The 15,085-nt window shown below is 39.3% G+C and overlaps 1 protein-coding gene across 7 annotated transcripts in view; it reads right to left on the reverse strand.

Annotated features, from left to right (window-relative positions):
• The window catches only part of sdk2b (sidekick cell adhesion molecule 2b), a 328,267-nt gene that overhangs the window by 48,932 nt on the left and 264,250 nt on the right, over positions 1-15,085 (reverse strand). For all 7 annotated transcript variants that reach the window (XM_089122340.1, XM_089122336.1, XM_089122334.1 and 4 more), the window contains 9 exons: positions 14,409-14,520; positions 12,737-12,927; positions 11,713-11,796; positions 10,266-10,460; positions 9,215-9,331; positions 7,927-8,094; positions 7,696-7,798; positions 1,187-1,363; positions 404-540 (listed from right to left, as the gene is read on the reverse strand). In XM_089122340.1, the coding sequence (XP_088978466.1) occupies positions 404-540; positions 1,187-1,363; positions 7,696-7,798; positions 7,927-8,094; positions 9,215-9,331; positions 10,266-10,460; positions 11,713-11,796; positions 12,737-12,927; positions 14,409-14,520 (1,284 nt within the window). The remainder of the gene's footprint in view (positions 1-403; positions 541-1,186; positions 1,364-7,695; positions 7,799-7,926; positions 8,095-9,214; positions 9,332-10,265; positions 10,461-11,712; positions 11,797-12,736; positions 12,928-14,408; positions 14,521-15,085) is intronic.

The raw sequence follows: 15,085 nt of genomic DNA on the forward strand, positions 1-15,085 counted from the left end.
ATTTTAATTAATAATAATAATAATAATAATAATAATAATAATAATAATAATAAAAATAAATTATAACAATAAAAACAGCAATAATAATTAGTTTTGTTTAGATTGTTTTATTAATACCACAGCTACTACTACAAATAAATATTTTCATTGATGTTTGTTATTATAATGGCACACATAATTGTATTAATATTATAGTAATAATAATTATTATTATTAGTTTACTAAAAACAAAATTATGTTGATCATATTATATTACTAATAACTTTTAATTAATAACAACTTTTTTCATAATATTTAACATTATTATGACTTTCAGAACATCATCAGTGAAATTAATAACAAGACACATATCAGTGTCACACAACTAATCAAGATTAATGATCCACATGAGGTCTTAACTCACTGTTTTCAGATACTTCCAGAATGTAGTGAATGAGAGGGCTGTTCCCGTCAAAAGGTTTGGCCCACGTGAGGTTTATGGCTCTCTTCTCTGAGGTGCTTAACACTGCGGTGGGGTTCTCAGGGGCATGAGGCAACTGCCTGTGGGTAATATGTTATTTCAGAAGAAGAAAGCGTGAGATAGTCATTACTTTTCAGGGCCATTTAATGAGCACTCCAAGAAGCATATCTAATATCTAAAGAGAACAAGTACATTAAAGGGTCATTCTATAAAACAGAGGTTGAGGTGGAATGTTACATCTAGTATCTAGTAGTTGACTATTTATATACTTGATATATATATATATTCCTTATATATGACAGGAATAAAAATTGAGTTTAAAGAGAGAATGGGAATGTTTGACAGTGGAGAAGCGTGGAAATGAATGAATGCGTTTAAAATGACTACAGGATTATCAATCAATAATGAAAGTAAAACAAAAAAGAAAAAGACAAGGTTAATCAAAACATGTTTGATGGAAAAAAAGAGAAATGAGATGAACAAAAAAAAAAAAATGAGAACAGAAAAAAAAAAAAAAATGGGAGCAGATAATAACAACTGTGCTATTAAATTAAAAAATGGAGGCAACGACCGAATGAGTGCAGGTGATATTGAAAAACTGAATGAGGTACGATTCAGAGAGCAGGAGACAGACCAAATCAAAAAGAAATGATCAGAAGAGATGAAGGACTGCGTGGATAGGGAACAGAGCAGAGAGGATGATGGGATAGCGTTTTCATCTCTGACCTCACGCGCAAGTGTGCGCTGCGGGAATCATTGCCGCCCACTGATGTCACTCTGCAGGTGTATGTGCCGATGTCACCTGACCAGGTCTGAGAGATGTGCAGCGTTCCATTGACATCCAGTCGCATTCGAGGCAGAGACTGAGGGATGATCACCTGACCATCCTTCTCCCAAACAAACCTGAACGTACACACAAACAACAACATACAAGACCAATACTATTATTGTCAATACTACTAAGTCTACAAAAATCAGTTTATTTCAAGACCATTACTGTTTTCATTCTGTAATTAAATATCAAATAACATCAAATATATTGTATTTTCATAATGTAAAATGAAATATTGTACAGTGGGATCCATCTAGATTTGATTGTGAAAATTCCGAAATGTTAATGTTATTAGTGGTGCTTCCTAAAATCTGTAAAAAACTTAGAAATCCCAACAAAGACCCTAGAAACCACCTAATAAAGACCTAGAAACCACAACACTCTCGCATCTATTTAGTAAAAAACCCTTGCAACCACCCAGAATATTCTAGCATTCACCTAGCAACTGCCTGGTAACCACCCAAAACACTGTAGCATCCACCTAGTTACAGCCTAGCAACCATCTAGCACATCCAAACGATCACACAGTTCTAGCATCACTCTTGTAAAACTATTGCAACCATCAAGAATACTCTAGCATCCACTTAGTAACATCCAAGGAACCACCCACAACATTCTATCATTCACCTAATGGCCTAGCAACCAAAACACCCATAAAAATAACGATGTCCACCCACAAAATCCTAGCTATCACCCAGAATGATCTAGAATCCATCTACAGTGCCTTGCGAAAGTATTCGGCCCCCTTGAACTTTTCGACCTTTTGCCACATTTCAGGCTGCAAACATAAAGATATAAAACTGTAATTTTTTGTGAAGAATCAACAACCGGTGGGACACAATCATGAAGTGGAACGAAATTTATTGGATATTTCAAACTTTTTTAACAAATAAAAAACTGAAAACTTGGGCGAGCAAAATTATTCAGCCCCCTTAAGTTAATACTTTGTAGCTCCACCTTTTGCTGCAATTACAGCTGTAAGTCGCTTGGGGTATGTCTCAATCAGTTTTGCACATCGAGAGATTGAAATTTTTGCCCATTCCTCCTTGCAAAACAGTTTGAGCTCAGTGAGGTTGGATGGAGAGCGTTTGTGAACAGCAGTTTTCAGTTCTTTCCACAGATTCTCGATTAAATTAAGGTCTGGACTTTGACTTGGCCATTCTAACACCTGGATATGTTTATTTGTGAACCATTCCATTGTAGATTTTGCTTTATGTTTTGGATCATTGTCTTGTTGGAAGACAAATCTCCGTCCCAGTCTCAGGTCTTTTGCAGACTCCATCAGGTTTTCTTCCAGAATGGTCCTGTATTTGGCTCCATCCATCTTCCCATCAATTTGAACCATTTTCCCTGTCCCTGCTGAAGAAAAGCAGGCCCAAACCATGATGCTGACACCACCATGTTTGACAGTATGGATGGTGTGTTCAGGGTGATGAGCTGTGTTGCTTTTACGCCAAACATAACGTTTTGCATTGTTGCCAAAAAGTTCGAGCACCTTCTTCCACATGTTTGGTGTGTCTCCCAGGTGGCTTGTGGCAAACTTTAAACGACACTTTTTATGGATCTCTTTAAGAAATGGCATTCTTCTTGCCACTCTTCCATAAAGGCCAGATTTGTGCAGCATACGACCATTGTTGTCCTATGGACAGAGTCTCCCACCTCAGCTGTAGATCTCTGCAGCTCATCCAGAGTGATCATGGGCCTCTTGGCTGCATCTCTGATTAGTCTTCTCCTTGTATGAGCTGAAAGTTTAGAGGGATGGCCAGGTCTTGGTAGATTTGCAGTGGTCTGATACTCCTTCCATTTCAATATTATTGCTTGCACAGAGCTCCTTGGAATGTTTAAAGCTTGGGAAATCTTTCTGTATCCAGATCCAGCTTTAAACTTCTCCACAACAGTATCTCGGACCTGCCTGGTGTGTTCCTTGTTCTTCATGATGCTCTCTGTGCTTTAAACGGACCTCTGAGACTATCACAGAGCAGGTGCATTTATACAGAGACTTTATTACACACAGGATTCTATTTATCATCATTAGTCATTTAGGTCAACATTCAGGATCATTCAGAGATCCTCACTGAACTTCTGGAGAGAGTTTGCTGCACTGAAAGTAAAGGGGCTGAATAATTTTGCTCACCCAATTTTTCAGTTTTTTATTTGTTAAAAAAGTTTGAAATACCCAATAAATTTCGTTCCACTTCATGATTTTGTCCCACCTTTTGTTGATTCTTCACAAAAAATTACAGTTTTACATCTTTATGTTTGCAGCCTGAAATGTGGCAAAAGGTCGAAAAGTTCAAGGGGGCCAAATACTTTTGCAAGGCACTGTAGAAACACCCGAGCAACCACCCAATTCTAGCATCAATCTTGTTCAATTTTAGCAACCAATTAGAGCCTATGGCCTCCTAGGCAGTGTTCTAACAAGTAGTGAAGTTGCGCTTCGGGCAACCCGAGTTCAATTCCTTACCAAGTGTGCCAAACAAGTCTAGAAAAGTTAAGCCAAAGCATTTCGATCGCCCCCTGGTGGCTGGCTGCAGTATAGGTCTTAAACACGGCCCTCTCCATGTAATCGCATGGAACACAAGCAAAACTAAAAAATTCCAATTACATTTCAATCATTTTTTTCCCCCAAAGATTCAGTTTCAGTCTTTTTATGTAGTTCTCATCATGCAGCAGACCTGTGTTCCCCAGTACCAGTTTCCAGGTTTTAGTTAGATTTGTGATGCTATAAAAAAGTGGTGTGATGTCATGATTAACAGCTGTGCTTGCGATTGAGTCTGCAGGCGTTTGGGCGGACCTTGATGCCGCGGCTCCACCTCAGGATTACCATTGTGCAGACTTGGGTTCCAAACGACTTATTTTTTTTTTCTACAGTGGAAGGTAGCGGAGATGAGCTGACCATATTTTTTTTACAGTCTATGATCCCGACTTGCGATCCCGACCCAGACTTCCTCTCTCTCCGACTTTGCTTCCTGTCCTCTCTCCAGCTATACTATCTAAATAAAGACAAAAATAAAAGCAACCAGCCATAACACTCTAGCACCATCCAGAAGGGTCTTCACAACTTTTTAGGACTAATGAATCATTACATACAGTATAATATACTATATATGATGAAGTCTTTAAATACAAATTAAAGTTAAAGAGAGAGTTTTGAAGAGAGAGAGAGAATAAAAATGATTTATTGCATCACAGTAAAGCCATTGTTCCTATGTGCCGCTGGTCTGGCAAACGTAACACCTGTGTGTCTGAAACAGTGTATTTAACTGAGCAGATCTACATATTACATTAATCTCAAAGAAACTGCACAGTATTCAGGGAACATCCAAGGTCATCAGAAGCGTCTAACAGATGTGTCCAACCTCTCCGTAATCGATAAGAGACTCTCGCACACACGCTGGAAACAGATACGCATTCACAAACACTCGTGATTAATTGCATCATGACCTGGCTTGTTGGAAATCCTTTTACTGCTGCTATCAATTACTGGCTCCATCCAACACAATTATCCCTCCTTCTCATCCCTCATTCTTTACGAATAAGCGAAACCCCTCTACGGGTGTTCGCAAAGGAGGTTACGGAGGACAGAAAGAAATGGAAGAGGAAGACAGAGGGAGCCTGACATAACCGAATCAGCTGAAAAACAACTCTTAAAAGGTGTCACTAATTGAAGTTCAGGTGCTCATTGAAAGTCTGAATCTTGCCTTCAAATCACATTGCCGATCTACCGTAATGGAGGATGGTTGAAGCTGCTGACTTCCAAATGAGCGCACTGAGATTCAAGGGACATTCAAAGGATCCTGGGGAACCATATGGGTGTTGTAAATGTTGAGATAATGTAATGGCTCATGATTTCACGCTGTTGAGGCATCATTAACACCAGATGATTTTATCCATTGGGATTTAAATGGTGTGAAACATAAGGCTTGCATCACGATTGCTCATACTCAGGGGTAGAAAGCCACCATCCAAAACATCATAGCATCCACCCAGAACACTGTAGTATCTGCATAGTAACAGACTAGCAACCACTCTGAACACTTTAACATCCTTTAACAAGTCATGGCCTAGTACCCAGCCAGCACACACATAACCACCCAAACACTGTGACATTCAACTAAGTAACACCCTAGCACCCCGAATACTCTAGCATTCATCAAGCAACCACCCATTCACTCTAACATCCACATACGAATGCCTCGCAACTACCCGAAACATTCTATCATCCACCTAGTAATGGCCTAGTAACCACCTTAAACATTCTATCACCCACATGGTAACAGCCTAGTAACCACCAGGGGCTGCATTTTCCAGAAACATAGTACCGATAAGCCTAAGTTGAACAAAGAGACCATTGGTGGCAATGGTTCTACGATCAACTTAGGCTTTCAATGCTTTTGGGAAACACAGCCCAGAACACTCTAGCATCCACCAAGTAATGCCCAAACAACCACCCAAAACTTTCTATAATCAGCCTTGTAACGGCCTAGCAACCAACAAGAACACTCCTTGTTCTACTAAAACCAACAAGAACCCACGTAGTAATGCCAAGCAACCACCCAAAACATTCCAACCAGAACACTCAAACATCTACTTACTAATGCCTAGCAACCACCCAAAACATTCCATCATCCCCCAATAATGACCTAGCAACCACCCAGAACTCTCTGGCATCCACCAAGTAATGTCCTAACAACCATCCAGAACACTCTAGCATCCACCTAGCAACCATCCAACATATTCAATTACCCATCTAGTAATGGCTAGAAACCACCCAGAAAATTCTATCATCCACCAAGTAACACCCTAACCCAGAACTCTCTAGTATCCACCTAGTAACACCCTTGCATTACTCTAGAATACTCTAGCATTCATAAAGTAATGCCCAAACAACCACCCAGAACACTCTAACATCCACCTACTAACGCCTCGGAACTACCCGAAACATTCAATCATCCACCTAGTAACGGCCTAGCAACCACCTAAAACATTCTATCATCCACATGGTAACAGCCTAGTAACCACCAGGGGCTGCATTTTCCAAAAACATAGTACTGATAAGCCTAAGTTGAACAAAGAGACCATTGGTGGCAATGGTTCTACGATCAACTTAGGCTTTCAATGCTTTTGGGAAACACAGCCCAGAACACTCTAGCATCCACCAAGTAATGCCCAAACAACCACCCAAAACTTTCTATAATCAGCCTTGTAACGGCCTAGCAACCAACAAGAACACTCCTTGTTCTAAAACCAACAACAACCCACGTAGTAATGCCAAGCAACCACCCAAAACATTCCAACCAGAACACTCAAACATCTACTTACTAATGCCTAGCAACCACCCAAAACATTCCATCATCCCCCAATAATGACCTAGCAACCACCCAGAACTCTCTAGCATCCACCAAGTAATGTCCTAACAACCATCCAGAACACTCTAGCATCCACCTAGCAACCATCCAACATATTCAATTACCCATCTAGTAATGGCTAGAAACCACCCAGAAGATTCTATCATCCACCAAGTAACACCCTAACCCAGAACACTCTAGTATCCACCTAGTAACACCCTTGCATTACTCTAGAATACTCTAGCATTCATAAAGTAATGCCCAAACAACCACCCAGAACACTCTAACATCCACCTACTAACGCCTCGGAACTACCCGAAACATTCAATCATCCACCTAGTAACGGCCTAGCAACCACCTAAAACATTCTATCATCCACATGGTAATGGCCTAGTAACCACCAGGGGCTGCATTTTCCAAAAGCATCGTTAACCTAAGTTGATCATAGAGACCATTGGTGGCAATGGTTCTACAATCAACTTAGGTTTACAATCCTTTTGGGAAACACAGCCCAGAACACCTAGCAACCATCCAAAATATTCAATCATCCATCTAGTAATGGCTAGCAACCCCCCAGAACACTCTAGCATCCATCAAGTAACACCCTAACAACCATCCAGAACACTTTAGCATCCACCAAATAACGGCCTAGCAACTGCTCAAAACATTATATAATTCACCAAGAAACAGCCTAGCAACCACCAAAAACATTTTATCATCCACCTAGTAACGGCCTAGCATCCACCCAGAACACTCTAGAATCCACCAAATAACTCCCTTACAACCATTTAGAACACTCTGCATCCTAGTAACAGCCTAACAATTTTATAGCAACACACAAAAAAACAACATAGTACCACTTAGCAACTACATAGCGATGTCCTTCATATAACAATGAAGGTCAAATATTTATATTTTCTTCAAAAAAAATGAACATGTAATTAATACCCCACCCCTACCCATGGCTTTAGTTACATTATCAAAGTAGTTTCAAAAAATACAAAACATTCTGTGTTCACAATATTTCTTTGCAGTCAGGTGTATGTTGGCCGCACCTGACTGAGACGCTGGGGTCATGTGTCACACCACAGGTCATGGTGGCTTTTGTTCCTTTGATGACACTCTGATCCTGAGGAGGATTAGTGATGCGTGTACGTGCTGTAATGGGGAACCAAGTAAATGCACGTCAGTATATGCACAGGTGTATGACAAAAACGCACTTGAACATGGACGTCACCAAGTAAAAACATAGCTCTGATCTACAGTATACACACAAACACACTCACCCCAGACCACGAGGTCGGCCGAGGCCTCGTCTATGCCACGGGAGTTGCTGGCCATGCAGGTGTAGGTGCCGGCGTCTGATATGTGGGAGGGGCTTATAAGTAAACTTCCTGATTCTAGGAGAGTGAACCGGGGTAGCTGAACCGAACCGCTGGCCAGCACTCGTTCTCCTGCAGAGGTCAATCACATACCCAGGCAGAAATACATCTTATTAGCCAAAATTAAATGGTAACTGTACATCATTGGGCATCTTCTGTATATTAACAAACCAAGTTGGATGATGAACAGCCTACAGTGAAAATATATGGAATTTTATTTACATTTACTGAATGTAAAAGTCAATATGAGTCTATATTCCAAATCTTTTGAAGTCATATGGTAGTTTTGTGTGAGAACTTGAATGAAACTTAAGTCTTCATGTGCCTGTAATCTTTCCTTTTCTTTCCATTCCATTCAATAAGTCTTTCATTAAACCTGGCAAGATTTTCAATTAAAAAAAAAAAAAAAAAAAAAAAAAATCTTACATTTGGGTATGCAACTCACACAAAGCTTTTGTATTGTATCAGAGAACTTGGAATAAAGTGTGAGAGTCATATAGACTATGTTTTATGCTGATTTTGCACAAGCTTGACAGCCTTGGTTCCCATTCATTATAATTCTACGGACAAGAGGGCCCAAAATAATTCTTTAAAACTTCTGTTGTGTTCCACAGAAAAGCTCAAATGGATTTAAAACAACAGAAGGGTGAGCAAACAATGACAGAACTTTCATTTTTGGGTGAACTAATCCTTTAAAACCACAAGCAGGCTTGTTTCCTTTCCTTCTGCTCCGACATAAATGTAAAGCACGGTTCTGGGGACGGACACGCTCCTCTAATTTGCCGGTCTTCCATACAATTGTTTTCATACAGAATCATAATTTTGTGGCAACCGACACCTTACATTTCATGTGGTTCGGATGTATTTGTAGCTTCTACAATGATTTTTAATGAGTAGTTTGGATATTCAAGAAAGTTGTTGCTACCATGCTCAACTCTGCTCACTATAAAACATGCATTTACATAATTGTAGCCTGTGTCAAATCACACAATAATTTTCTTGTCTAATGATGACATCTACACAATTTCAAACGTGAAGGCGGGATTGCAGCAAAGTAGTGCAATATAGTAGTGAAAAAAAAAATAACAAAGGAACAGAAAGGCACTGGGGAGAGGTGCGGCCTGGGAACTGACACTTTGTAGTTGTTCTTTGGAAATGCATGAGTGTAGACTTTGAGGGATATGTTCTTCACCTTTCTGCCAGGTGATGGCAGGACGGGGCGCTCCTGAGGTCTCACAGTGCAGGATAACTGACATGCCGTCAATCACAGTGCTGTCGGAAGGCCCCGCCGTGATGTTCGGTGCTATACCTATGAGAGGAGCACACCAAATGCATGAGAAACAAAGACGTACAACGGCACACACACACACGTTCAAACACTTCCTCGCATTCGTAAGCACTGGGAAAAAAACTCGATTCGTGCGGATCAAAGCGTGACTTAGAAACCAAACAAGTAAAGAAAACAACGGAATGAAAGCAGGTACGAAACAGAAAGCTGAAACAATTCACTGAGAAATGTAGACAGGCATGACAGTGGGCGAACAGACATGTTCTTACAATTTCCAGACTGGTTGATAAGGGAAAAGGAAAGCTAATACTTAAAGGGATACTTCACCCAAAAATGTACTTAATCCCATGTCGTTCCAAACCTGTGTGACTTACTTTCTTCTGTATGTGGAACAAGTCAATGGGGTCCAAAACAACATTGGACACTCAAATAATCCTCGTTGGTTCACCACATGAGAAAGTAAGACTTGTGAGGTAAATGATGACAAGATTTTCATTTTGGATAAATGATCTCTTTAACTTCGGCACCGTCCATTCATTCCCAATATCTGTGTTTGTTGTAAGCAGAGGTAAATATAAGCTAGATGGTGTTTAGCATTTTAGCGAGCTCTATGTGTCTCGGAGCGGCAAGATAAGCTCAGTCAGTCCTCTATAAAAGCCCTCTTTATCTCTCCCTGTCTCTCTTTCGGTCTCTCTCTCTCTCTCGCTAACTCTTCCTCACAACAGGGTATTAATCACAGCCTTAACACAGCGACAGAAAAGCACATCAGCGGCACAAGAAAGAATGAAGCCTGGAAGAAAGAAAAGCATTGTTGGTATGGCATTCAAAGCCTTTCTGATTGCAAGAGAAAGAGACAGACAGAGAGAAGCAGAGGAACTAAATGTCCACATGTATTTGTGCATCAGTGTATGAGAGGCATAAAGAGGAGAGGTGTAATCCGTATGGATGAACTCACTCGTAACTGCGAGGTAGGTGTTGGTTTGCACCTCTCCGGCCTGGTTGCGGGCGAAGCACTGGAACATTCCGGTGTCGTCAGGCAGAAGGCCGTTGACCTGGAGACTACCCCCTGCCAGCACTCTGTAGCGCGGGGTCTTCACGGGGCTTATGGGTACTGCGTCCTTATACCACACGATATCAGGCTGAGGGACACCTGAGATGAGTAGTTATAAATGTATAGCTGAATGATTAAATATTTTTCAAAAAACTTAATACTTAATAAATTACATTGACATTGAGATATTTGAGCCCGTTCTCATCCCAAAGCGCCATATAGGACGCTTTTGCAAAAGCGTAAATATCCAACGCACATGGCACCCTTTAACGTGAAATGAGACGCAGATATATTTGGGCAGAAGGCGCCCCTAGTGGTCTAACCCTAACCCTACACCATACCTAAACTTAACCATAACCGAAGCGTCTCATTAGACGTTAAAGGGTGCCATGTGCGTTGGATATTTACGCTTTTGCAAAAGCGTTGTATATGGCGCTTTGGGATGAGAATGCGTTGGATATTTTTCTGCTGTGGATATTACAAAATGAAAACAATGAAAGAAAAGCTCTGTTTGAAAAGATTTAATCTGTTTAAAAAGACTCATTCAACGAACGAAATTACTCGAAAAAGATTCGTTCATTTTGATGAACGAGTTCGAACAGGAGAGTCATGAACGTGCATCACAGAACAGAGCAAGGCGAGCATTTGTGCTTATAAAACTTAAAGATTTTTATTTATTTTTAAAATGAGTGATCGTTTCGCTAGATAAGACCCTCATTCATCATCTGGTGTCGTTTAAAGCCCTTTGAAGCTGCACTGAAACTCTCATTTGGACCTTGAAACGGTTGGTTTAATCTGTTTAAAAAGACTCATTCAATTAACGAAATTACTCGAAAAAAGATTCGTTCATTTTCATGAACGAGTTCGAACAGGAGAGTCACGAACGCTCATCACAGAACAGAGCAAGGCGAGCATTTGTGCTTATAAAACTTAACGTTTTTTATTTATTTTTGAAATGAGCAATCGTTTGGCTAGATAAGACCCTCATTCATCATCTGGTGTCGTTTAAAGCCCTTTGAAGCTGCACTGAAACTCTCATTTGGACCTTGAAACGGTTGGGGTCCATTGACGTTCATTATAGCTATGGAGAAAAATCCTGGAATATTTTCATCCAAAACCTTCATTTCTTTTTGACTGACTCAATTTTGTTGAACTATCTGCAATTCAAACTACTTTATTGAGTAGCTCCGCCCACGGTATAGTCCAATTGATCAAAAATCGTGTTTCATGCAGCTGTCTATTAAACATCGTGTTCTGATTGGCTGAGGATGCTTTGCGCAGCTTCAGTAAGGAGAGAGAAATGACTTGGCGCTGGGAAAAACTCATTAGGATGGGAGGTCAGGTGTCTCACCTCTGGCCTGGCAGGGAATGTCCACCACTTTCTCCATCTCAGCGGTGATGTGTTTCTCTGGTTCCTTCACAAACTGAGGTGGTTCTGCGGAAGAGGAAGAGAGAGAAAGAGAGGGGGGGTTGTGACCTCCACATGTGCACTTCAAGATAAAAAAAACACCCCAGATAAACGGCACAGGAAGCAAGATTGAATCTTTTCAAATAAATTGGACTGTTGTTGTATTTTTGAGAACATCCTGTTCAGGCTTTTTGGTTTTACTCTAACATTACAATAGATACAGATATAGAAAAATGGCCTAAAATGAGACAGACATTGTAAATAGAGACAAGTTCTAATTAAAATGACTATTCACCTTAAATAAAATCAGGTCAATTGTGATTGTGACTACTATATTTGTCACTTTTAATCAAAGCAGCTTATATATAGTATAGCTACAAAATGTACTATTCAAAAGTTTGGGGTTGGTAAAGTTTTTTTTTTTTTTGGTAACACTTCAGAATACTTTTCCATTAATTAAAGAATAACAACACAGGTACAAATGAGTAATGCATTATTAACACTCTAGTAACTACTATTAAAGGGATACTTCACCTCTGGAAAGATGAATGTGTATTGAAAATGGGTCATTTATGTAGAAAAAAATGTGAAATTATTTTTGAATTTGGAGCTTTATAGACTGAGAAAAGCCAGAAATTGTATTTTGGCTTATGTGGATGAAAGACAACAACTCCCAGAATGCACTTGCTTCACTGCCATAGGAGGCCACGCCTACTGGTAACAGAGCGCAGTAGTTAAGCAGCATGTATTAGCAACACTCCGTTGCTCTTGCACATGCTCATTAGCTTCAATATTTATTTCTTTTTTTTTGTTTTGTTAATGTATAAATATGAATACTGAATACTGGTAAGAAAAAATGTAGAATACTTCAAATGAAGTTCACTAATCTCTAATGCACTAGTGAATTTACACTGAAATGTATCCATCACTACAGTAGTCCGATGTGTGTACAGTCCATGTTTATTACCGAGCACATGCAGGTACGCTCCAGCGCTGACAGAGGGAACGCTACTGCTACGGAGGACAGCTTCACACTCGTAGAAGCCAGAGTCACTGACAACCGGACTCAACACCGTCAGTCTACGGTTAAAATCACTCAGTCCACTCCTCACCGGAACACCGTCCTTCTTCCAACTGATGCTCAGCTTTATCAATGGCCTGATAGGGAATTAAAATGGGAGGGAAAGAGTCAGGGAGGGTAACTGTCAACCATTAAAACGTTGGCTTGTCCTATTAATACAGTTTGTTTTGCACTATGAAAGCACTATCTATGACATTCAGTTGATTTTCATCCCATGAATGCACTTTTGAATAGTTTCCTCAAATTGAAAAAGAAAAGACAATGTTATTACAATAGAGCATTTACCTTGAAAGTCTATGGCTAAGACATTTCATACACTTAAAACACATATTTCTATGAAAGTAGAGCCACAGGAATTTAACATTATGCGTCAAAAATTTTAATCCACTCATGCCATGACCATTTAAAGACAGTGTAACTTCTGAATGACCTACGTGAGGATAGAGAAAGGGAGTTTACATGGATACAACATTGAAAATGCGACATTTTGTCCACATAAAAACACAAATATTACAATAATTCTCTTTAATTTATTTTTAAACTAAATTAACGAACAAACAAAAATGACACACACACACACACACACATATATATATACATATATACACATCTATCTATCTATCTATCTATCTATCTATCTATCTATCTATCTATCTATCTATCTATCTATCTATCTATCTATCTATCTATCTATCTATCTATCTATATATCTATCTATCTATCTATCTATCTATCTATCTATCTATCTATCTATCTATCTATCTATCTATCTATCTATCTATCTATCTATCTATCTATCTATCTATCTATCTATCTATCTATCTATCTATCTATCTACAGTATCTATAAAAGGTTTTACATTTTTTTACTGAAAATAATTTTAAAATTGAGCAACGTTTTAAAATGAACAGATTGAAATAATGTTAATATATTAAATGACTAAAATATATATATATATTTTTTTAACTTTTATTATATACTGAAAACCACCTTAAAAATACAGTAATGAGAAAGCTGTGTGTAAAATAAAAGGCGAACAGTGTCATACATACAAACACAAAACACCATCATGGTGACACTAAAATAAGGGAAAAAAACAACATAACATCCTTATATATGTAACATTAAATCCTAATATATGTAACCCAATAAAACAAAATGAAAAACCATCAAAGTGAAGTGTCACATGACGTGGGAATCTTAGACAGTTTATGGGTTTTCACTGTAAATTATAAGATGACCTATTCTTTTTCACTTCAAAGAAAATGTACATTTAAGAGTAATTTAATATAATATTACATTAAATGCCTAATTAGATCAATTACAGTTTTCCACCGTATAGAAAAAGGGAACTTAACGTTAACCACTTTTTTCAGTTATTCCATTACAATTATGACCATTTTCTTTTACAAGACTCAATAGAGTCTGTACTTCACAAGAAATAATTACAGAAAGGTTTCGAGAAAAGAATCAAAAATTATGATAGACTTCAACCCACTGCTCGTCTTGTAATTAAAATCATTTGCGTTTCATTCAAACAGGAATCAGAGGTCGTCACCTAGCGTTGGCCACACACTCCATCGTGACCTCAGAGGTGCCGGATATGACGCTGGTGTTCCTCGGAGGAATCACAATGGTGGGAGCGATGGGGTCTGCAGGACCACCGACATCTACAGCAGAGGAGAAATGAGTGTTGTGACACACAGGTAAAAGACATTATCGAGTGAGTGTTTTTAATAGAACTCAGATCTGTCATCTTCAGGTGTGAGTGTGTCCAGATGTACTGTAGGAAGTGCCAGCCGATGTATTGTACGTGTTACAGCAAGTGTGACAGGTTTGTGTTTGGAACAGGAACCTATATCTCTGCTATAGTAGCTACGCTTGTGTGTGGGAGAGCGTGCGTGTGTGTGTGTGTGCAGACTTCTGTCAGAGAGAGTCTTCTGTAAAGCACTGATACTCAACTACAGCTTCTGGGAAGGACTGTCCTCTAGACACCCCCACACACACACACACATACACATACACCCCCCCCCCCACTATCTCTAATCTGTTGCCGCACCATTCTTTAGTCCCTCCTGTATTTGACTCAAAAATATCATATCCTGGTTTGCACAGAGAATCTGATACACCAACACTCTCACAAAGTACAATCCATAACTGTCAATATTCTCACTCTCGAATTTCAGAGAAGCGGTGAGAGTAAAAAAAAAAAAACAAAGCACTGTCACCGAAGAC

Source organism: Pimephales promelas, chromosome 17 (assembly GCF_988280905.1).
Source record: "Pimephales promelas chromosome 17, fPimPro1.hap1.1, whole genome shotgun sequence".
Classification (NCBI taxonomy): Eukaryota; Metazoa; Chordata; class Actinopteri; order Cypriniformes; family Leuciscidae; genus Pimephales; species Pimephales promelas.